At 36.8% G+C, this 24,942-nt stretch overlaps 3 protein-coding genes and 1 long non-coding RNA gene across 5 annotated transcripts; 3 read left to right on the top strand and 1 right to left on the bottom strand.

The window, feature by feature from the left end:
* The first annotated feature begins 655 nt into the window (after positions 1-655).
* klhl18 (kelch-like family member 18) lies at positions 656-9,271 on the top strand. The gene is made up of 10 exons (XM_084411058.1): positions 656-966; positions 2,644-2,774; positions 2,870-3,010; positions 4,115-4,313; positions 4,469-4,629; positions 5,740-5,876; positions 5,971-6,193; positions 6,353-6,457; positions 7,685-7,796; positions 7,895-9,271. Exons 1-10 carry the CDS (start codon positions 832-834, stop codon positions 8,279-8,281), a joined length of 1,731 nt encoding a protein of 576 aa, XP_084267184.1. The 5' UTR covers positions 656-831; the 3' UTR covers positions 8,282-9,271.
* Positions 9,272-9,795: 524 nt separating this feature from the next.
* Positions 9,796-11,102, top strand: LOC311291806. The gene is made up of 3 exons (XR_014627613.1): positions 9,796-10,094; positions 10,194-10,259; positions 10,343-11,102. It is a non-coding gene; the product is annotated as an uncharacterized lncRNA (long non-coding RNA).
* Positions 11,103-11,110: 8 nt separating this feature from the next.
* bfsp2 (beaded filament structural protein 2, phakinin) lies at positions 11,111-14,411 on the bottom strand. The gene is made up of 8 exons (XM_084411068.1): positions 13,833-14,411; positions 13,323-13,405; positions 13,054-13,210; positions 12,820-12,975; positions 12,037-12,162; positions 11,704-11,939; positions 11,426-11,511; positions 11,111-11,287 (listed from the first exon to the last, which is right to left on the bottom strand). The coding sequence occupies exons 1-8, from the start codon at positions 14,256-14,258 to the stop codon at positions 11,244-11,246; spliced, it is 1,314 nt and encodes a 437-aa protein (XP_084267194.1). The 5' UTR covers positions 14,259-14,411; the 3' UTR covers positions 11,111-11,243.
* Positions 14,412-17,672: 3,261 nt separating this feature from the next.
* Positions 17,673-23,782, top strand: LOC311291790 (thread biopolymer filament subunit gamma). 2 transcript variants are annotated; one of them, XM_084411066.1, is made up of 9 exons: positions 17,676-18,433; positions 18,564-18,624; positions 18,737-18,832; positions 19,391-19,570; positions 20,011-20,136; positions 21,382-21,602; positions 22,149-22,186; positions 23,464-23,496; positions 23,647-23,782. In XM_084411066.1, exons 1-9 carry the CDS (start codon positions 17,790-17,792, stop codon positions 23,688-23,690), a joined length of 1,443 nt encoding a protein of 480 aa, XP_084267192.1. In that variant the 5' UTR covers positions 17,676-17,789; the 3' UTR covers positions 23,691-23,782. The 2 variants fall into 2 exon arrangements, with proteins under 2 accessions (XP_084267191.1, XP_084267192.1); XM_084411065.1 differs by lacking the exons at positions 23,464-23,496; positions 23,647-23,782 and adding an exon at positions 23,210-23,435 and having other exon boundaries at positions 17,673-18,433.
* Positions 23,783-24,942: the final 1,160 nt, after the last annotated feature.

Genomic DNA, 24,942 nt, shown 5'->3' with positions numbered 1-24,942 from the left:
CATGACAACCTGACAGCATAATTTAGGCCTATAAGAATGAATCATTCTACTAAACATTCTACTAAAGTAATAATTTTACTGAAGAATACATATTGAGAAAATCACATGAAATGGCACATTTGTGTTAAGAACATTCTATTGATCATCTTAAATTCAACAACAAAAAATGAAAATGTTGCTATTTTAAAATATAATTGCAGGTAAAGTTTGAAGTCAAAGTTTGACATGTCTCAAGAATGAGTGTTGGCAGATATAATCAGCAGAAAGCAAAGAAAGACAGATACAGTATATCAACAACATGAAATGAACTGATGATTTTATTTAATAAAAAATACAAAAATGTGGATTGTGATAAGCTACAAGCCTACAACTGCAAGAATCGGATATGTAGGTTAAGTTACTTGTGTGACTACAAAACCCTCCATTTCAAACTTCAACAGTCTAAACTTCTTTTAACTCTGGATCTGTCCGTTGCTTTATACTAGCAAGAGAAAAAGGATGAAATATCTTGATATGACATAAATAGCTCTGTATATTAGTATCAACCGTTTACTGTGAAGAACTCTAGTCTGGTCTCATAGAGAGTCATCAACAGCTGTGCAATACTGTCACGTGAGCTGAACTCAACCTAAGCCATGACGTGTGTGAATCACATGAATAAGACCAGTCCAGTACATCCATGAGTACATCCACATAAATCTGATGTGAGCAGTATATGACCCCTGCATGATAAGGAACTAAAACTGACACCACCAGTGGAGGGCACTCAGTTAAAAGAGCTCGATCTACGGCGTCTCGGTTTGGACAAAAAGTGTCGTCTCCAGTCCATCAATGACGATGGGTGACACGATTTTTGAAGAATTAGAAGATTTGATGCATTTTTCTGTCGCCGATTTGCCCGCTCGTGGATATGCAGTGATGGAGGAGATCCGACGACAAGGGAAACTGTGTGATGTTACCCTAAAAGTACTGTGCTTTTCTTTGTTAGGGTTAATTTGCTAGTGAAATGCTAACCAAGTAGCTAGCACTGGGCTGTCAGCATGGTAGAGGCTAGTGAAGTACAGACACTGTTAACAGAAGGAACTGCTGTAATTTTTAATCATGTCAGGTCGTTTGCTAATGTGTCTCATTGCATACATCTCTTGAAATTGATCTGTCTATGTTTTGTGTACATTTTGAAGGCGATGTATTCCAGTGTTATTTGTTAGCGTGTATAGCTAATATCCTCATCAGCTGTATAATAAACTAACTTACTAAAGCACGGAAGAGAAACAGCACATCCTGCTATTATTTATTGCTATTTTTATTTCAACCTTTAGAGAAATTATAAACGGCTTGGGTAGTGAACTCGCCTTCCATGGTCTGTTAAGAAGTTTTCATTTCCTCATGTTTAATGTTTAACTATATTATCAAGCTGAGTTTAATATGAACACATGTGAGAGCTGGATATCCAATAGGCTATATCGTGAACTTATTCTAAACAACAGTTTCTAGCTATTTCCTTTGTATCTATCTAGTTAATTTTTAAACTATTTCCCCCCTCCCAAAGAACAATTTCAATGCAATAAAATGCTGTACATCTTGACATAACTTGAAAAAAATTATATTCAATTGAAATATTCATTACTTTTTTAGTGAATGAACTTTGTTGAGAATTAATGAATTAAAAAAAGTTTTATGAATAATGATAATCATTTAATTTTAAGAATAATGCTGTTAATAATTGCTGTTTTAGTTTAAAGTTTATTTTAAACGCTAGTTTTAAACATTTTTGAGGCCCCATTGGAAGTGTGCTGAGACCCCCTAGTGGGTCCAAGACTGCTATTTGAGAACCACTGCTTCAGATTCATTATAATATGCAAAATTCAGCCTACTAAGTCAAGTTAAGGTTAATTTATTAAAAGCATCTCAATAAAGCATGCAACAGTAATTGCAGGAACAGAAATGTTGTTTTTGCAGATCAAAAGAAGAAAAGAGAGATACAACATAGAGACATAAGCGTTAAAAAGTAAATATTGAGATATTAATATGAAAGTGTGTTAAAATGTAAACAATGAAAAATAGTGCACGTTTCTTACATTCTCTATACCAAAAAGAAAAAAAGAGGTGGTTTGCTGATGCCTCCTTATTTTTGAGTGATGTGTAGCCTATATATATTATTATGTTGCTGTATAAAGCACCATTAGTAGAAGCATCAGCTAATGAAACAGTCTCTGATCTGCTGCTGTGCTTTACCTGTTGCATCATCAGCCCTTTATGTGGGTCGCAGAGAGCAATAATCCTATTTATCCCTTTCACCTGACCTGCTGTACGCACGTCTTTGCTGACTGACAGCTGGCTTATAGTACATACTACAGATCATGCTAAGGATTATGGTATACTTTAAGTATAGCAGGTTTTCTTAATGCCTGAATGTTCTTTTTTTTTCACATTTGCTGCTTCATTCATTAAAATTTCACTTGTCTGTTAATTTTTGCCCTTGAGAATGGTTATACTTTGTGATCATTTGGGTGGAGGGATAATAATGTTTCTGATTTTTCATTTGGCAGTGAATGTCACGTTAACACTGAACCAGGACATTTTATGTATTATGTGTATGAGATGATTTCTGATCAGGATTTGTTCACCCGTCTGTGTATGCAGGTAGGAGAGCACAAATTCAGTGCTCACAGAATAGTCCTTGCTGCTTCTATTCCGTACTTCCATGCCATGTTTACCAATGACATGGTGGAATGCAAACAGGATGAGATCGTCATGCAGGGCATGGATCCCAGGTGAAGATACAAAATCAATCAGGATCTCTAGACATGGTCTTTTTTTGTTTGTAAGTGTATGCTAATATTTTCATCTCTGATTTGCCTCTAAACAGTGCACTTGAAGCCCTAATAAACTTTGCCTACAATGGACACATAGCCATAGACCAACAGAACGTCCAGGCCCTCCTGATAGGGGCCAGTTTCCTGCAGCTTCAAAATGTCAAAGATGCCTGCTGCTCTTTTCTACAGCAGAGGTACCGCTTAAACTATTATGATTACTTCATGACATATAATATAGATATAGAGGTAACACTTTACAATAAGGTTTCATTAGTTAACTTCTTTAGTTAACATGAACTAAGAATGAACAATACTTCTACAGCAGTTATTAATCTTAATGTTCATTTCAACATTTACTAATACATTATTTAAATAAAATTGTTTATTTGCTAACATTAATTAATGCACTGTGAACTAACATGAACAAACAATGAACAACTGTTATTTTATTAACTAACATTAAAAAAGATAAATAAATACTGTAACAAATGCTTTGCTCATTGTTAGTTCATGTTAGTCAATAGGCTACATTTAAAGGGATAGTTCACCCAAAAATGAAAATTCTGTCATTTACTCACCCTCAAGTTGTTCCAAACCTGTATGCATTTATTTCTTCTGCTGAACACAAAATAAGATATTTTAAAGATGTGAGTAAGCAAACAATTAATGGATCCCATTTAAATAATATGGAGGTCAATGGGGCCCAGCAACTGACATTCTTCAAAATAGATATTTTTTTGTTCAGCAGAGCAAATAAATACATACAGGTTTGGAATAACTTGAGGTTGAGTAAATTATGAAATAAATAATTTTCATTTTTGGGTGAACTAGCCTATCGACTTTAATGTTACCAAATGAGACCTTATTGTAAAGTGTTACTGATATAGATATTGTAATAACTAGCTACTGGTTCAAAGGTTTAGAGTCAGTAAGATTTTAAAGAAATTAATACTTTTATTCACCAAGGATGCTTTAAATTGCATTAAATATATTAAAATAAAAAAGTTATTTTAAATTGTTCAAATATTTCACAACATTACTGTTTTATTGGATTCTGTTCAAATAAATACAGCCTTGGTGAGCATAAGAGACTTCTTTAAAAAAACGTTAAAAACATTATTTGACAATACTTCGAACGTCAACAAGAAGTGACGTCACCCAACATCGCTTAGAGCACCTTTAAGTGATAACTGTGACAGGCCTCTCTCAGGTTATGGAGTTATAAAGATTATAAAAAGGAGATATGAAAGTGATTAATTTCACATACCGATCATTCTAGACTTGCTCCTAATTAACAGGTTGCATCCAAAGAATTGCCTTGGTGTACGGCAGTTCGCAGAGACTATGATGTGCACCACACTTTACGATGCAGCCAACATCTTCGTTCACCAGCATTTTGTGGAGGTATCTCTGTCCGAGGAGTTCCTGGCCCTTCGGCCGGAGGAGGTGTTTGAGCTCGTGGGCTGCGATGAGCTCAATGTCCAAGCAGAGGAGCAGGTCAGATTCTAATGACTAACATAAAGTGACAAGAACAGGATGATACTGAATGATGGATGTAAATCACACATTTTCATTGTTTCATAGTTTGTGGTGTTTTCTTTAATGAGAGACTATAAAATTAGAGAAAATCTGATATTTTTTGTTGTTTGTAGGTGTTTGAGGCCGTGCTTGCTTGGGTGCGACATGCACGTGAAGATCGTGAGCCACGGTTACCGGAGTTACTGTCTAAAACCCGACTGCCTCTATGTCGACCTCAGTTCCTTGCTGACCGAGTCCAACAAGATGAGCTTGTACGCTGCTGCCACAAATGCAGGCACGTTTCTTTCAGATAACTTATGCCCCATAAATGGACCTTTTGGCAAAAACACACTGTTTCGAATCCAAACTAAGACATTATGCGATTTTTGCAGATCCAAATCTACAGTAAATACATTTTCAATACAATATCTAAAAGTACCTTTGTACTTCAAGTCAGCATGAAACGGTAGTTGTGATAATCTTTTCATGCCTATTGTGATGTACTGTATAACTGAGTGAAACAGCTTCTCGAACAAGAAACAAGTAATAAAAACTCAGTGTGTCAGAGTGTTTTAGCGCAATTTTCTCACGTCATGGGATCACAACACTCAAAATTCAATTTTTGAAGCATAAAGGAAAGAGTTTTGATCAAATCTTTTTTTCTAATATTATTGTAAATTTTAGAAGCTATCGATTGCAATTTGTTTCAACTCGATAGCTATTATGGTTGCCGAGAAATTTGCAAAAAACGGGATTTTTTCTGGAATTTCCAGGAAATCCAAAAAAATTTCCTGGATTTTTTTTGTGCATTCCCGAGATTAGACCTTCCTTAACATAATGCCGAAAACCCGAAGTCTTTAGGTGGTCTGGTTGAGGAGTAGATAGAAGTGCAAGATTGGTGCGCACAGACAGAACAGAAATCATGAGTTAACAATCGCAATTTTGTCCGGTGGAAAATTGCGCTAAAAATGTTGCGCGGGACTTTGTTTTGGTCAATTGATTGGATCATTGTTGTTTTCTATTATGATCTCATGTGAGTGACAGGTTGTCTTGCCCTTGCACTAAAAACAACATGTCATCAGAGAATAGATTAATTTTGATTAAGAGCTATTTTGATTAAAGAATATGTGGGCACATGAAGTAAAAAAAGAATTTGCATAGATAAATCATTTATAATAAATACTTTCATATTCCATTAAAAAAAGATCAGTTTTGATTTCGTGGTGACTTTATGGTTGTATGTAATGTAAATTATTATTATTATTAGGTGGCTGATGGCTTAGACTATGTAACAGTTTTTTAGTAATACTTTTGAAAGGATGTAGGGATTAATTATTTGGGGAATTGTTTGTGCGTTTCCAAAAGTATCCATGCGTGAATATGCATTTGACCTTTACTCTAACAGGGACCTTGTTGATGAGGCAAAAGATTACCATCTGATGCCGGAGCGACGGCCGCACCTCCCAGCCTACAAGACCCGACAGAGATGTTGCACATCCATCGCAGGTTTAATCTATGCGGTCGGGGGCCTCAACAGTGCTGGTACCTCCTTCTTCACACTGTCCTTTTAGAAAACTCATGTGCTAGTTACTGTCAAGTGTCAGTTTTTGTTAATGAGTCAACGTTTCATGCACAGGTGACTCATTAAATGTCGTGGAGGTATTTGATCCCATTGGAAACTGTTGGGAGCGATGCCAACCTATGAGCACAGCCCGCAGTCGAGTGGGTGTTGCTGTTGTGAATGGGCTGCTTTATGCCATTGGTGGTTACGACGGTCAATCACGGCTTAGAACTGTGGAAGTTTACAACCCAGAAACTGACACGTGGACCAAAGTTGCTAGCATGAATACCCAACGCAGGTAAGAAATCGTGAAATTGTGAGGGGAAATATATTTAATATATATAATTTGAAAAGCTATTTTGAAGCTGGATTTAAACCAAGAATTTTAGGTACATGTTATGTATGTATGTATGCATATCTGATGCTTTTGGTCTATCATCTCTTCTTTCTGCATTAGTGCGATGGGAACAGTTGTTGTCGATGGCCATATATATGTCTGTGGTGGATATGATGGCAAGTCCTCTCTAAATTCAGTCGAGTGCTATTCCCCAGAGACTGACAGGTGAGTCATACATTCTTTAGATAATGTTTAGAAAATTGGATCAATGTAGGGCTGTCACTTGATTAATTTGTAAATCAAGTAATCAGCATTTTAAGTAATGGAAAATATTTTGTTGAAAAAACAAACTAAGAAGCCTTTAAAATACATATAATTATGTGGCAATAATATTTGGATCAAAAAGAGTATACAAAAATGTTTAATGTTTTAATTATTTATTATTTAATGTTAAACATTATTTAATAATTCAATTAAAATACATTACATTATGTAATAGTATATATATGTTATATTATATTGCAAAAGAGACTAATAATAAAAATAAATAAAAGTCATCATTGTAATAATTGTAATTTTAAGTCTTTACCACCGTCTAGCCTGTAGTTGGTGCAACAGCGTTATGAATGTTATTGAAATCTAATGTTTATTTAATCTTGGCTGAACATATTTAAGGTGTTCATGCACTGTTCAGTATTTGAGCATTTTTTTTTGCTTTATGATAGAAAGTGTAAGTACAGCCTAATAGACTTTAAGTGAAGGTGATCATGCTTTCGCAGTTATGGGACAGAGATTATGGAATGAACTGCCTTTTTCTATTAGATCTGCTAAATCTTTATCAGTATTCAGGAACTTGCTCAAGGCACATTTATCATTAACCGCTTATAACAGGAAATCTCAATGTGGTGTCTGTGATGTGAGATTTGTGAGATGTATGTTTTATCTTTTATCTTTTTATTTTTATGTAAAGCACTTTGGTCAACTTCGGTTATTTAGCAGTGCTACATAAATGAAAGAAAGAAAGAAAGAAAGACTTGCTACTGTCTATTATATCATCAATAATGATGTTGTTTATATTTATTCTGTGTTTTATATATTTTTTGTTTTTCCAAGTAATTATTACAGTATAATGTTTTTTACTTATTATATGTCATGGTTTATAATAATTTGTTAATATATTAATATTTTATTTTTAAAATAGCATTAATATAATTTGTTCTATTAGTTATAATTTGTGTTCATTTTATGATTGGCTGATAATTTGAAATTATTGGCTGATTATTTAATTACTTGAAGCAGTGGTTACTTATTACAAGGATGTTTATTTTCGTAATTTAATTTGTTAATATATTCATATTTAATGTAAAGACGTGTTCAATAGCAAAGTTTTTGCTGTGGTTTTTCGAAATCAGAATGTGTCTGATTTTGTGTGTGCGTGTCTTCTGTTACCAGATGGACAATAGTTACAGAAATGAGTGCAAGCCGCAGTGCTGCTGGTGTTACTGTGTTTGAAGGCAGAATATACGTTTCAGGCGGTCATGATGGTCTACAGATCTTTAACACAGTAAGTGAACATCATAATTCAATTGGCAGGATATAAGTTACAAAATACTACAATATGTAAAGTTGTGAATGTTCCTTGTTTCATGTCTCTGCCGCTAGGTGGAGTACTATAACCAGCATACAGCATTATGGCACCCTGTTGCTCCCATGATAAACAAGCGCTGTCGGCACGGTGCTGCAGCCGTGGGCAGCAATCTGTATGTGGCAGGAGGTTATGATGGCTCTGCGTTCCTTAGTGGAGCAGAGGTGTACAGCTCAATAACAGATCAGTGGAGCCACCTAGTGGCCATGAACACTCGACGCAGCCGCATTTCTCTAGTAGCCAACTGCGGTCGACTCTATGCAGTGGGAGGTTATGATGGACAGTCCAATCTCAGCTCTTTGGAAATGTACGACCCAGAAACGAACCGCTGGACGCTTATGACACCGATGGTTTGCCACGAGGGTGGGGTAGGGGTAGGCTGTATACCCTTACAGCCAACTTAACGCCACATCTCCCTCAGCCCAAAAGGATTTTGATTATTTAAAAAAAAAAAAGAACGAAAGGTTTTTGTACTGAATAATCTAACAAAATGCACTCATGATCCTTGGTTCACATGTTTGCATCAGAGGTACCATTATTCAGGCTTTTATTCTAAGAAAAGCCTAAAGCAGATATGCCAGTACACCTTTAATGGTGACATAATCCTGTTCTGTTCTTTTGACGACCAAATGTAGAATTCATACGTACGTTCAAAGACATTGACAACAACTGGGCCGCACTTCTGCTAAAAAACGCACTTTTGCACTGTTAACAGATAGCGTGTGTTGTGGGCCCTTTTAAGCATCAGTTGTTAGGTAATATCATCACGTACACATATAAATTTGTCATTTTTATTCCTCTAAACTGGAAGCCAATTTAGATTTCTAGACAGGTGAAAGTTAACCACTGTTAACCCATGCCATAATTGGGAGAAAGAGTATAATCAAGTGGGTATGATTAATGAGGATAAAGCTGTTTTTAATTCTGTTTTATCAAGAATTCTTCTTACTTAGAAGTACTAACCGTATGTTATTTGGGATATTGCTCATAATGAATGTTGCTGTTTGGCAGAACATGATGGAAATTTAATGTGAGCAAGATGTGTCTGCACAAAGATGTGCCATGACTTTCCACTTTACATGGGACTGTGTTTTGATTTCACCACTTTATTGACTTGAATTCTTACTTTTTTTTTTGGTGTCCGGTTTTAATGTGCATTTATTTTTGATTTTGGGATTGCCGATCACCAGCTCTGTATACTGGATGGATGGGCTGTGATGTGCCCATCTAATCCATTGTCTTGAGAATCAGTACACATACCAAAATGAGGGAGAGTGAAATTGACATTAACTGACGATTAACTTGTCAGATATGTGCTTTCAGGATTATTTACTATGTTGAAGTATAAGTGTTGGAGATAGCCTATAAATAGAACGCTCCCTTGTGCTTTGTGCAAAAAATGTCCAAATTATGGTTTATGACTATACATTTTTAACCTTGTGCTTTTAATTTCAAATAACCCATCTGAAATTAGGATTACTGACTGTGAATTTTTAACACGGTTTATATTTTCTTTCTCATATTACCAATACTGCATTTCTCTGCTGATTTTATTTTGTTTTATTTTGTATTAACTTCCAATTGTGATGCAGTATTTCTATGTTTAATTTATTATTAGCTGTAATCATTCTTTTTATAGCATTGCACATTGTAGTCACTTAATTGAGAATCAAGTTTACGTTTTACAGAAATGTAATATATGTGTATATATATGTGTGTATATATATATATATATATATATATATATATATATATATATATATATATATATATATATATATTAGATCACATTTTTCTGTATGTGTTTGAATACATTCCTCAGCTACCTCCGTATGAGATGGGAGAGCTCAACAGGGACAAATATCGAGTCGGTCGCCCTGATATCTTTTAAAAACATTCCCATTTAACCTGAAGGAACGGCATTAACAGATCTTTTGTGTGGGACTAAAATATAATTTTTCACGTAATTCCTAAATGTCTTAAATAAACATTGATTTTATGGACACAATGCCGCCCTGTGCTGTAATTTTCCCTGTGACGCACAACAACTTTGGGTCACACCCTTTGAGTGGTGTTTTAATTGAACAGACGTGTGCCTGTTCACTGTTAGTATGAGAGTGAAGGATGACTGGGAACATGCAAAGAGCCCTGCTGGTGTTGCTGCTCATCTCAATGCTGAACTTCTCAGCTGCTTTTCCCATGGAGCCACTTCAGAAGGTATAAGAATCTTTTTATTAAATGGGAATATCATTCAAACTGGTTATATTGAAAAGAATAGCAAAAACTGATGCAATGCATTTGTTGTTCATCATACAGACACCTCTACTGGTCCAACCATCAGATCCACAGCCGTCAGAAAGTGTAACACTAGGAAACTCACAGGTGAGAAGTGTGTTTGTGATGTGATACAATCAGACCTATTTGTTCATATATGTCGAATATTACATCTGTGCTGATGTTCATAGGACGTGAGGGTCAGCAGTCTTGGATTCCGTCTGAAAAGAGCGAATTCTGCTAACACAAAGAAACCGGCCCGTTACTGTGCTGGATGCTTCTCAGTTATTGGAGACCCAACGAGACCAGAGAAATGAAATCTGCTGTATCCAAATTCTGCATAATTCATATACCTAAATATGAATAACATTCAGTTTCTGTTGGAAAGAATAACTTGTTTTTGTATCTGTTTATGCAGCTATGTTTTAGTATACTATGTTAGATTGTCATTTCTTAATTTTGCATGAATGTGCACTTTTTTTATATATAAAACATTCAATACGTTTTTACTAAACTGCTTAAATTTGTGTAAATGCAGGATTGGGTTTTTTTTTTCAAAACACACCATGGTTACCTATTTGTACTAGAAATGTCAGTCAGCTATTGTCTTTTGTTATAGCTTTGTGTTTTTTCCCGATGCATGCAGTAAACTGCTATTTGAGGATTTCCTAAACAAAGAAATGATAGTTCAGAACGATAACATGGATTTGAAGTAATGTCTAAGTGGCAGTTTCATAGACGTGTCATTATAACCACAAGGTATCATTATCGTGTTAAGGAGCTTCAGTTTTGACCATAGTCAATTATTCATATTTCCCACACTATCATTTATGGCTTTGGTACCCGTGGGAGTAAAACAGAATATAGGCATATAGGATCAGGATATGGAATCAACTGGAGAGTCTTTGTATATAATATCAGCTAAATGCTAAATAAAAATGAATTGAAGTCAATGTTTTATGAGTGGATCTTCAATTTATGTCTTATGTTTTTATTCACTTCTTAACCTGCACAGCAATCATGTAGTCTATAGATGCTTTAAACTACAAGTGAGGAGAAACAAATGAAAATCAAGAAAATGAATGACATATTTCATTCATTCTTTCTTTCTTCTGGAGCACCAGGAGCATTAGAACCTGACGAAGGAAATCAAAAACATGTTTTTTAATCTCCAAAAAGCCTTGAACATCTTGTTCATCAAGCTTAATATTCATACTACAGTCAGATCATTTGAGAATCTTTTGTAGAGAAAATCTATTCCATTGAAACAGTACCTTCCGTCTGTGGACAGCTCTGTGGTTCAGATGTGGAAAATGTGGCATCAGTTCGTCCCTCAGGTACAGAAGAACAACCGGGGAACCTACAGTACAGAACATTGTGGTTACATACAGTATCCCCTGAGAGATCTGTCTGGAAGCACAGAAACTGAAACTAGGGAGAGTTTCAAAGAACTTAAGACTATGGGAGAACGAGAAAGAAGATTGAGTCGGGGCTTTAGTTGTTTTTACAGTCCTTGTCCTCCTGTCATAAGCAGATTGAAAATGAGCCTCACGCTGAGGAGTGGAATCTGCTCTCCTCTCCGTCCAGGATTCCATGATACGTTCCAATCTCCATCTCCAGCTTCATCTTGTTGTTGTGCAAGGTTTCATAGTCCCGACGCTGCTGCTCGATGTCCCCACGGATGTCATTGAGCTCGCCCTCTAGCTTTCCGATGACAGAGCCCAGGTTTTGGAGCTCAATGTCGTGCCAGTGCTTGGCATCGTTGAGGGCGTTCTCCAGGCCTCGTTTCTGCAGGGAATCAGGGATCATATAAAGTTCAGTCAATTGAATATTGTTGTGCTTTATGATTTTTTTTTTGCATCACACTTTGAGAAGGTTGTCCTACCAGAGCTCTAATCGACTCAGTCTCGGCCTGCAGATTCTGAATCTTGCACCCGGCATCATTGCATTCTGTCTTCAGACTCTCAAGCTCCTCTTCTTCTCGACTCAGCTTACTGGTCACTTTGTCGTCCTGTTGCGCATTCACACATAGGGGATTTTCATGTTATATGGTCATTATCGCAAAATAAATTCCAACAAGGTGATCAGGACCCCAAGAGGTATTGTTATATGTTAACATAAACTAGCAATGAACAATAATTTCTGTTTTAATACATAATGTAATTTATTACTGTGATAGCAAAGCTGAATTTTCAGCAGTCTTCAGTGTCACATGATCCTTCAGAGATCATTCTAATATGCTGATTTGGTGCTTAAGAAGCTTTTCTTATTATTTTCAAAGATAAAAAAACAGTTGTGCTGCTTAATATTTTTGTGGAAATGGTGATACATTTTTTGAGGATTCTTAGATAATTTAGGCATTTATTTGAAATCGAAATATTTTGTAACTCTACTGTTTCTTTTGTTTATTGCATCCTTGCTGAATAAAAGTATTAATTTCTATCGGTAGTGTAAATATCTATAAATTAATATATACGGCAAGTGTGTGTATATATATATATATAAGCAATAAGTGTTGTGCAGTGATACATAGAACCGCTGGGTGAAGCGGTCATAGCTGTGTTTTATCCTGAATCTAGGATTGGAACTAACCGTTTTTTATATACATATATATATATATATATATATATACACTGTATATATATGAGATTCATGTTCTATGGTTTACCTTGGACTCAAGGTAGACATCAATCTCAGCACGGTTCCTCTCAATGACCTTCTCCCAGTGGGAACGGATGAAAGCTAGAATCTGGTCCAGGCTGGTCTCAGTGGGAGCCTCTTCAACCTCATGCCCTGACATCTGCTTATAGAGCACTTTAACATCCTAAAGAAGAGCAAAAGAAGATCCTAATTTAACTCTAACTCTTAAGATAATTCTATCATTGGACTGGTCTTATTTCACCTCCATATGACTTTGCTCCAGATTCATCAGCTCATTCTTCATGCTGTCAATATCATTTTCCAGGTCCATCCTGGACAGGTTTGCATCATCGATGACTTTGTACAGAGAGTTAATCTCCTCCTCCACTGCTTTGCGGAACGGCTGCTCATTCTCGTACCTACACAATCGTGAATAAAAACACACTCTTTCCTGGAAATCTGTTCATGCAGATAAATGCTAGAGCGATCAAAATCTTTTTCTCTGTTTTAATCAATGAACCACACTCACACCTCTCTTTAAAGTCCTCTGCATTGGCTTGAACATTCTCAGTCTGGAGCATAAGTCGAGCGTTGTCCAGGGTGGCCTCACTGACCTTACAGAAAGCAGGAATATGTTAGCATGTGCGCCAGTAAATATGAGTATCTTTTTACCTCCTCAGTACTAGGAGGTTCATTTTTTTAAATAAAACCTGTTCCCAGAAAATATATATAAATTAATTTAAATATAAAGTTTGACCATATTCTCTCTTTCTCGAAATAAATACATATTCTCTAAGTTTTTTTTTTAAAGTTTTTTTTACAAACTCATTTTGTTAGATTTATGTTTAAAACAAAATTTCAGTGTGGTGTAAAAAAAAAAGTAAACTTAAATTTAAGATATTTTCTCTACAAAAAAAAAATCTTAGGATAAATTAATAAAAAATAAATATTTAAATTTAAAAGATATTAAAAGTTTTAATTAATTAATTTAAAAGTTTGCTCTTTGACCTCTATGCTTGATCTATACAGTCCAACTCCTACCTGTATATAAACATCTTCCCAGTCTTGCTTTAGGCCAGTCCATTTCCCGGCGCTGATGGCTTTCCTATCTAAGCAGTGTCTGATCTGTTCCTCCAGTTGTTGGTTGAGTTGTTCCAGAGCGTGAACTTTATGACGATACTCCAACAGGCACGTGTTAAGGCTGTCGAAGTCATAGTGGTGGCCTCGATCCCCGGGCTTGCTCACCACAGGAACGGTGCTTCTAAGGCCATGCATAAACACGCTGCTGATGCCCAGAGCTCTGCGGGACACACGTGCACCCAGGCTGCTGGTACCTCCAGTGGGAGCCATGCCTACAAACACTCCCCGAGGCGCAGAGATCCCTGTTGCACTCATGCGGCCCACACCGCCGGGCTGCTCCGCGGCAGCCTGGCCCAGGAAGGAGGACCGACGTCGTGGCAGAGGCATTCCTGTCCTGATGCTTTTTAAGTGACAGACCACTATTAGTCCATAGACATGACCACAATGCAAGCGTAAATATCCACTGACCTCCCCTCAGCTAAACGGCAACAGCTACCAGTGCATGCCTCTTTATGGTGGCCTGGCCTTCTGGAAAGCAGGCTCTTTGTTTTAATACTATTGTGATAGAGACCTGGTGATGCTGGTCACTGCTCTTTGTTCATCACCGCTAGGCAGTTTTCAGCTGTCTCAGCACAGTGGTCTTCTCAGGAAAGCTCTATGGACCAATCTAGGTCCCCCTCTCAGTATGTTTTCTGTTTGACACTGGGGAAACTATACTATCATCAAAATGACCCAAGAGAGTATAGGCCTACATGTGTATGTGGTAGGCCATGTGTTTGTGATATATTAGGCTATACAGAACCTCATATAAACAAGAGTTGTAAATGAGGGGGGAAAGGCAACAGAAAGAATTACTTGCTTCACAAGATGATTTTGCATTTGATAAGTAATCTTTACCGCATCATCCTGTTTGCTGGTGGCAGATGTATTCAACTGTCATCAAAACAGAAGTCAGAAGAACTTTTTTCCCCATGAGAAAGTGATAAGGTTTCATTAGCCTGTATCTTTTTTAATCACAGATACTGCATTAATATGGTCAATGCTGACTGATAACAAAAACACTGATTTATTCAGGAACGATGTTATAGTGAACGAGTCATTGAATCATTTATTTCATTTTTAACCGTTTCGCTCTTACAGAAACACTGATTCACTCAGTAACGTCACGCGTTGTGTTGCTATCAGTGTGTTGGTTTCTTTTAGAGATGTTTGTTGGCAGAGCAAAATAGATCAAGTATCTGATGACATTATATCTAAAATGTAAGTTTCTCAATATTAACTTCTTTATTGAACTGTTGTAAAACAATATCACACTTGCAATCGTATTAAACATGGCAACTGTTTGGCACACCAGGACGCTTTGCTGCTACAGTTAGCTGGAATTATAAATTTGTGTGATGTTGATGATTGGGCAATCTTTAACCTTGGCCTATTAATCTCACATGACCAGATGCTATAGCCCAGAGAGAATCTGATTCATATCTATCTATCTATCTATCTATCTATCTATCTATCTATCTATCTATCTATCTATCTATCTATCTATCTATCTATCTATCTATCTATCTATCTATCTATCTATCTATCTATCTATCTATCTATCTATCTATCTATCTATCTATCTATCTATCTATCTATCTATGTATCTATCTATCTATCTATCTATCTATCTATCTATCTATCTATCTGTTTGTCTGTCTGTCTGTCTTGCCGTTTTGTTTGAAGACATCTATGTAAATTCAGGGGCTTTCAGGACCTATACTGTATGAAACTGAAAATACATTTTAAAAGAAACAACGACATTTTAGTATGTAACCCAGATTCAACTTTAGTTTCACAATTGTTTCTCAGAGCAAAGAGCTCTTAGAATATCTTGCTCAAAGGGGCCTTTTCAAACAATAAGATACACCACATACATTTTGATGTACTTTTTGACTTCCAGCCGCGTTCGTCACCAGAGCTCTACTAGTTATTTCTGCATTATGAATAAATGTACTGTTATGTAAATCAAGAAGGTTTAACCTAACCTATAAGTTTGTCTCTTGCAATAAACCCCAAGTGTCAGAATAATCAGTAATGGAATAAAACCTCTTCCTATTCTAAATAACCCTGGGAGAAGTGCATATTGCACTTTAGAATGTTCTGGGATTTATATATATAAAAAAATAGTCTCATTGCTTTCCACTGAACCACAGACAATTCCTCTTCTGATCAGAACAACAGGGTGTGATTTCCCCTTCCCTTTCCACATCATTTCTTGTTGAAGGGATTTTATACATTACATTGATATTCATGTCTGATTCTGTGTCTGCATCCAGGGATCCTAATCTAGTATTAAATGATTTCATTTTCACAATAATTGAGTTGTCTTGGCCTTTCTCTTCATACGATAAAGGTTTCTATTAGATTAAATTTTAATTGCTCTAACATGAATCACAAATGTGGCAGCTGAGTGTAATTATGCCATGGGCATCCCTTGAACTTGCTAAATGAGTGAAGGTATGCTTCACCTGCCATCAGAACAGGCACAAACCTATCAGTAGAGTCTGCCCTTGAGCATAGCATAGACTTTCAAGACTAAGCAGATTCCACATTTTATTCATGTCACTGATACCAAGCACTGACCTTATGTAAGAGATCTGTGATAATAATTGCATAAAGGCTGGAGCTTACACAATTCACAGAAAATTGCGTTGTGTATGATGTGCTCAGACCTTTTAGCTTCAGACTATGATTCCATCCAGTCAGTGGATCAAACGTGTTTGATATATTGAGCCAATTTTAGAACACATATTGTTTTCATTTTTCATGCAAGGTTCATGCTTCTGTGGGAGTTTGTTGTGTTCGGAACACCGTGAAAGTCTGGTAGTGTCTGGGTTCTAAAAAGAACCATTGACCGGTCTAAAGTAGCAATGTAATCTGAATAAATTTAATTAAATATACATGCAAGCAGCATGTATATCACTAATTTTTTTCTGTTATAGTAAAGTAGATGTTTTACCAGTGCCTGATTCTTTTTGGAGGGCTCTTAAAAGCATAAAATTGTATATTTGATTGTATATTTATTTTATCATTTTAATTTAATTATGTTTAAGTAATTCCCCCTGTCTGTTGCCTTTGACGTCACAGCTCAGAATATTTGCTAATGAAGAGTATTTAAGACTATGTACTATTATAGTATTTCTTATATTTTTTTTTGTTTGAATTAGCTTTTATTTTTATATTTTCAGTTTTCATTTTAATTTAAGTTATGTGCTTTTGTCATTTTTATTAGTTTTTTAATATTTCTATTTATCTTTAATTTAATTTTATTTCAGTTTTAGTATACTTCAACTTAAGGCAAGATTTAAAATTCTCTTTAAATTTGTTAAAAATATATTTATTTTATAGCTTTATTTTAATTAACGAAAATGTTTTTTAGTTATAAATCAGTGTATATAAAGTAATTTTCCTGTAATTAATCTCATAGGGGATTGGCTCAAACAAATCTACAGTTCCACAAGCAAATACAGCAGATTATAAAAGTTTGGGAAACCTGTTTGGAAACAGTCATTGTTTTTTGCATTTTAGTTTAGTGATTCTCCAAAAGAGAATAAGGCCACTTCAAAATTTGGTGGGTGAGATTTAAGGGTGATATTCATCTTTTAGTTTTCAATGCAAATACAGCATTTAGATTGAAGTCCCATCCTAGAAGGAAAATATGCCTGCAGGTGAGAATATTTTTAGGTTTAACAGACAACCGATGCCATACCTTGCCACTGAGACAAGTTACAGCTTATTCTTTCTCAATAAAGTGTCTCTTTTTGCACTGCCCTCCCTCCCTTTAGTGTATTTAAAGGGCATTAGTCTCCCGTCCTGCCTGCACTCCCTGCTCATTTCAGACTCTGATCCTTCAGCACTCATCCATAGCTATTCACCATGGCTTTGTCTGTTTCCTTCGGCTCTTCCAGGATGTCTGGGGGATACGGAGGTCTTGGTGCAAGTAGTGGAGCAAGATTGGGTCTAGGGCTAGGAGGTGGTGCTGGCTTAGGTGGAGCTCTTGGCCTGGGAGGAGGACTGGGCTTTGGAGCCGGTGGAGGTCTTGGCCTTGGTCTTGGCCTTGGTGGAGGTGCTGGAGGTGGTGCAGGATTGGCACTGGGAGGTGGTGGTGGTGGTGGTGCACTGTTTGCCAGTCCTGCATTCGCAATGGGTCGCGCCGTTGCTGCAGGAGGACTCGGTGCAGGCGCCGCACTCGCCTCCGGTCCAGCATCAGGCTCTGCCTTGGCCCCAACACTTTCCAGAGCAGCTGAGAAGCACACACTCTCTGGGCTCAATGACCGCTTTTCCACATACATGGCCAAAGTACGGGCGCTACAGCATGAGAACGCAGCTCTGGAGGCCAAGCTGTCCCAGCTGACTGGGGGGACGGATGTGTCCCAAGAGTCATCCGTGACTGCCACGGTGGAGTATGAGGCCCAGCTGAGCGAGTATCGCAGCACATTGGAAACTCTCACCATCGACACTGTCAAACTGGAGATTGAGTTGGACAATGTCCGTGGAACTGCCCATGAACTGAAGGCTAAGTGAGTGTTTCCTTTTTTCAATGGCATAGTTTCTTTCTTTTTCTTAAAATGCTTAATGTTATTCAAACACTTGAAATATACAGCATATTGTCAATAAATAACATTGTTCTTTTTTTGGATTTTCACTAAGGCTTGACTTTGAACAAGGAGTGAAGTTTCAGCTTGAGTCTGATATTGCTGCCATGAAAAAGGTGAGCAGGATGACATCCAGTAACATAATGTATACTAAAAACGATCTGTCATTGATTTAATTTGTTGTTCGTAGACAAAACTTTGACCACAAATGCCTGCATCCCTTTTCAGGACATTGAATTGGCCTCCGACTTAAGAATCGATTTGGATGCCAAATTCTCCAGCCTGAAAAATGAACTGGACTTTGTCAGCAAAACACAAGAGGAGGTACATTTCCGTCAATTAAAATCTGAAATGCATACATGCAAGGAGTAATTACGATTACTTTGCAAATATAAAAAAAGCAAATATATGTATATTATTTTATTGTTTTCAATTATGAACATTAAAAAATAAAATGATGATCACTAAATTTATTTGATCAAAAATACAGTAAAAACACTAATATGGTGAAATTCTGTAACAATTTAAAATAACTATTTATTTATCATTAAGCTGATTTTTTTTTTGCATATTACTCCAGTCTTCAATGTCACATGATCCTTCATAAATCATTCTAAAATGCTGATTTGTTGCTCAAGAAACATTTCTTATTATTATCAGTGTTGAAAACAGTGCTGCTTACTATTTTTTGTGGAAACCATGATACATTTTTTTCAGGATTCTTTTAATGAATGGAAAGCATGGACAACATTTTTTTAATGTTTTGTAAAAATGTAAGACACTATGGGATTTTTGATTAATTTAATGCATCCTAGCTAAATACACGTATGTATTTCTTTCTTTTTATTCATTTCTCTCTGTGTGTTATGTCTATCACTTTAGGAATTGTCATCTTTGCAATCTAAACTGGGCACAACAACAATGGACACTTCAGTCTCAATGATTGAAGTAGACACCGGGAAGTCCTTTGACATCTCTGAAGCACTCAACAAGATGCGAATGGAATATGATAAATCTGTGCAGCAACACAGAGAGGAGGCTGAGGCTTATTACAAACTCAAGGTCTGCACACAAGAAGTGCTCACATTGTCTGAATGTTTCGATAATTTTTGGCACTCCAACTAAATGATGTTTTATAAACAAAGTTCGGGAGGAGCACGTTCAAATAATCAACCCAATCTACTTGTCATCAAACAATTACTATGTCTACCCTAGCAGCATGAGAAGAAGCATATATATATTCACTCTGTCAACTCACCTAACATTCCTTGACAGTTTTTCAGCATCCCTCCACCACCCCGACTCCTCACTCTTGGCTCATTCTTTTACAGCCAGGAATACGGGGGGAGTACTCTGGGTTCGGGCCGAATACCGAGCCCGGGGGCCGAATACCGAGCCCGGAGCCCTCTCCTCGGACAGCACGCCAAATATGCTTTTATTCTATCTGACTTATTTGTAAGTGTGAACTTGTGAATAGATATGCTCTCTACTTATGAATCTAGATGGATGAGATGCAGACGACCAATGCCAAAAACACCGAAGCCGTGTCATCGACCAAAGTAGAAATCACAGTTGCCAGGAAAGAGCTGCAGACACTGAATTTAGAGCTGCAAGGGCTTGTGGCCACGGTAAGTGTTAGACTTATTAAAGGATGTGTAATATTGGCCAAATCAAGGCACTTTTGACAGCAATGAAATGAAGTGCAATTTAATCAACTTAAACACGAGGAAGGTATTTTTAGGACTGTTCAGGTGGTAAAAGTGCTCAACAGTGGATGGCAGGTCCCTTGAGAAACAATGTTCGTCAGCAGTGTGAAATGCTTCAGCGCAGGTTCTCAGCATATTATAAACATCTCTTGAATAAATCACAGCTGTCTGAGACAGGAAACAAATTACATAGGAAGTGGTTTATTGATCTCAGCCGTTTTGAATTGGCAGCAAAAGCCCCAATGCCACAAGTTAAGTTGCACTGCTGCAAAAGTAGGCAGTTTTCTAAACAACTCAGACGTTTCAAGAGTTTTATGACATCATTTACAATAAATTCGATGTCTGAGAACATGAGATATCATAGTGCTGATGAATCAGGTGTTTTTGGTTTACTGTAAAGTTGGATAATTATTCTATGAAAAGACAATGAAACCACTTTATAAAAAAAAGGTAACACTTTAGTTTAGGGTCCAATTCTCACTAATCTAGTTGCTTATTAGCATGCATATTACTAGGATATTGGCTGTTTATTAGTACTTATAAAGCATATCTTATTCTGTATGACCATATTATAGCCTACATCTTTTAATCCTACCCAATACCTAAACTTAAAAACTACCTTACTAACTAATAATAAGCAGTAATTATGAGTTTATTGAGGCAAAAGTTGAAGTTAATGGTTAGTTAATAGTGAGAAGTGGACCCTAATCTTAAGTGTGACCCCCCCACACACACACACACACACACACACACACCCCACCCCGCCCACACACACACCAAGGACGATTACTATAGTGATAACAAATTAAAGTTTTAATAATGGTTCTACTTCTATGAAAATAGTAGAGTCCACACGTATATCAATAACAACACAGAGGAAAGATATCATTGGAATCACTTTCAGAGCTTTTTTTTTTCTCCAGCTGATCCATTCTAGCTAAAATCCATACAGCCAATTAGAATCTATCCTGCTTTAAAGAGCTTGAGCTTTTAAAGTGGCAGACAACAAAACTGCAGCTGGCACATATAATAAACAAAATGTTATCGTCCGTTGTCGTGGACGCTTAATAGTTATCATTCTTGTGAATAGGCCTTTAGTCTTTGAAACATAACATATCATGACAGCCATCTATAAAGAAGAACATTTGTTTGCGTTTATCTTTTCAGAACATGTCTCTGGAGCAGAGTTTAGCAGAAGCCCAGGCTCAGTCTAGTGTGGGTGTTGCTGAGTATCAGGCACAGATTGCTAGCCTCACATCAGCCATAGAGTTGGCTAAAACAGACCTTCACAAACAGATCCTGGCTTACCAAGAGCTGCTGGACATCAAACTCGCCCTGGATGTTGAGATCTCCACCTACAGAAAGCTACTGGAAGGAGACGACTTCAAGTAAATATCGTCATAAATAATCATTATGGCTAGTTGACATAACATGGACATCAGTGTGGCCGGTTGCATAAACATCTTAGACTAATCTTAAAAGTTAGTAACCTATTTTTTTTTCTTCCAAGATCGGTCCCAACTTTTTGAAGTTACATAAAAAGGTAGTTTGGTCTAATCTGAATCTGAGTGATTACCTCTTGTATAACTGCTAATTGGACAAACTAGTTATTAACTGACATAGTCTTAACATAGAGGCCAAGTTTATGCAACTGGCCCCAGGATCTTAGGTTAACATTTACATATATGTGCAGATCAAGGAAAGTGTCTAATTTATGTCGAGTTTTTCCACCATACTCATCTTTTTGCCTTCACTAGTTTATTTTAATGTGATGGTCTGTGGTATGACGTTTTCGAAATACAAATATTCTGTGTGGTTGCTTGATTGGTATCATAAATAAATTGGAAAGTGTTAGAATAACACAGGACAATTCTAAAACTATGTCAAGAGATTGCATTGTTTGCTACATTTTCTTTCTTTCTTTTAACTTTCAGGATGCCTGAGTTCACAGAGTCGTCCTACACTTTTTCAGGTGAGAGCTGCTTTTGTAGTTTCATTATCTTTGAGTAAATGGAAACCAAACGTTTATGTAAGTTTAACAAATCACGAGGACCAACAGCAACAATGATATCAGAAGCATTAGGGAAAGTCATCAGGGAGTTTCCTGACTACCTTAGAAAACGTATGTGGTCAGACAGTTGAATCTTATTGTGTGTTTGCTTGGTTACTGTTAACGAAACTGTTATATTTATATCAGTATGACTGCTCAAACCAACAGAATGTTAGTACACGTATGAGTGAGAATTTGATGATGAAGATGACACACAAAGATCTCCTTGCAATCTGAGATAAGAGAGATAAAATTCTGTCATCCTTTACACACCCTCATGTCATTCCAAACCCTTCTGACGTTTTTTCTTCTGTGTAATAGTAAACAAACATTCTGAGTAAAATTTCCGTTGGTACTTTACTGATGATCTTCAAATGAGCTGTTAACAGCATCATTGCTTTAGTGAGAACCGGATCGGTCCGATTTGTGAGTGAGTCATTTAGACAGGTTTGTGAACTGGAATCCAGCTGATGTAAAAGGATTATCAAAAGAACTATTCATGATATCAAGTCATATGAGTGCATGACAGCCCCAGTCCTCATTCACATTCATTATATTTAAAGAGTGGTCAAGATATTCTTAAAAAAATCACTTAGGTGTTCCATGGAAAAAGGAAACTCTTATGACTTATGATTGGCGGAATTTAAATTTGTTAACTATCCCTCCTACACACCCCTACAGCTATGCAAATTGTCGTTGATTTCAAAAAGCGGATAGAATGATCATGCTGGTTTAACTTTTCATGCACATGATAAAGTGACACAGGTTGTTGACTTATGGCTTTCACTTGTTCAGCAAATGGAATTATGAGGAAAACAGCGTATTCATCCATAACATGTAGATAAAATGTAAATAGTTGTGATGATAGGCATTTTTTTTGAAAATAAAAGTCCAGGGGCATGGGGAGGGGGGGCGCTTTCTCATCTGCCCTTTTCCATCCTGTAGGGAGGGCTTTGCCCCATACCAGCACCCCCCAGGACTCCCCCCATAACCCTGCCCCAAAGGACATACAAACTAGATACATCCTGACAGGCAAGTTTTACTTTAACATGCAAAGGCAGTGTAGGACAGAAACTGCTTCAGGTTTATGAATGTTGACAAATATTCAGCCAATTAATAGTGCTCATCCCTTGTCCCTTTCTCTCTCTGTTTATTACTGTGTGTGCCTTTATTCCATTGTCCCTTTTTTCTACCAACAGCTGGTCAAATAAAGGTCAAAGAAATTATTACAGGTATGTGCGCAATCATTTCCACTGTTTGATCTGAAGTCAACTTTTATTTGTGCTGTCCATGAGCTGCCCTTGCACTCGCCATGTGACTTTACTGTTTTTACCAGTCATCAACAAGACCAGCATGTGACTTTCCTCATCTTTCTTACACAGAGACATCAGTTATCTCTGATGCAGATGATACTGAATCCTCTTGAATTCTGGGAGGCCCTTCAGTCAATGCAGTCTTGATGAATGCAGACCCCTGGCCCAAAGTGTCATTCGCTGTTTCTTCAATAAAGCTGCATTTATGATTAAATCTATAGGTGTTTTGTTTTTCTCAATATAATATGTAATTCTAAGGTATTCAGTATCATTAGTTTACTGCAAAGAAGTCTCATGAAAAATTGTGTGATTGTATTTATTTGCACAGTTACTTGCTCAAAATTAATGCCAGATTGACAACAAGTACGTACAAACTACATTTGTTCTTTGAATGAAAGAACATCCCAATTCAGTATCAAACTTGAACAAGTAAATGTAGCTATATGAAATACAACAAAAGCACCTTAATTTACATAACTGAGTCAAATACATAGTACAGGGTCTCAAATTGGTTGGTAATGCTATACTGAAAAATAGTAAAAAGTTAGTAGGGGAGAGTTGTCACACGGGTAAGTTGTCACACTGTCCATAACTCCAACACTAGAGGCTCTATCTCAAAAATCAAATAGCCACTTTATGTGACTTCTTCTTCTATAGTCAACTTCCTGTTCACATGTGGTCAAGATCACTGTAATCTGAGGTTAGCACAATTTTCTTATTTTTCTGCTTAAAAAGTAAAAAAAAAATCACTTTACATTTTATGCAATACAACTTTGTTAGGTATGAATGTTTAAAATTATTATTTTGCACAAAATAGAGGAGACAGTAACGTGTCTTTTGGTACTTTAGCTAAAGTGATATGTTGAGCTAAACTTGAGATTTAGCCAACATTAGCTCACATGTCAATATGGGGCAAGTTGTCTCAATGACTTTGGGGCAAGTCGTCACATGTGACAACTTGCCCCTGTACAAATAAACACAGCCCCAGCACCAACCCTGTCCTGCCTAGCACGCCCAGTTATGCTTCTGCTATCACCAGCTCACCCTTACCCAGCAATGCTATTGCTGACAGTGGGCTACCAACTCCATTGGACATCCGGCCATATCCAAAAGATGGCCCCCGAAAACCAGCCAGCAAAGGAAGAAAACGACGCAAATCAGCAATACTTACTGACACGCCAGTGAAGCAGCAACTAGAAATAGAAAAGAATAAGTCTCAATCTAGCAAAAAGCTGTTTCAAAAGAAAGGGAAGCAGAAATCTGGACCTATGAAAAACAAGGCAGCTACATTTACATTTAGTCATTAAGCAGACGCTTTTGTCCAAAGCGACTTACAAATTAGGACTAATTTAAGCGAGTCATTGT

This window comes from Rutilus rutilus (assembly GCF_951802725.1).
Source record: "Rutilus rutilus genome assembly, chromosome: 6".
Lineage (NCBI taxonomy): Eukaryota > Metazoa > Chordata > Actinopteri > Cypriniformes > Leuciscidae > Rutilus > Rutilus rutilus.
The sequence above is the reverse complement of the archived record's forward strand: the minus strand, read 5'-3'. Positions and strand labels throughout refer to the sequence as shown.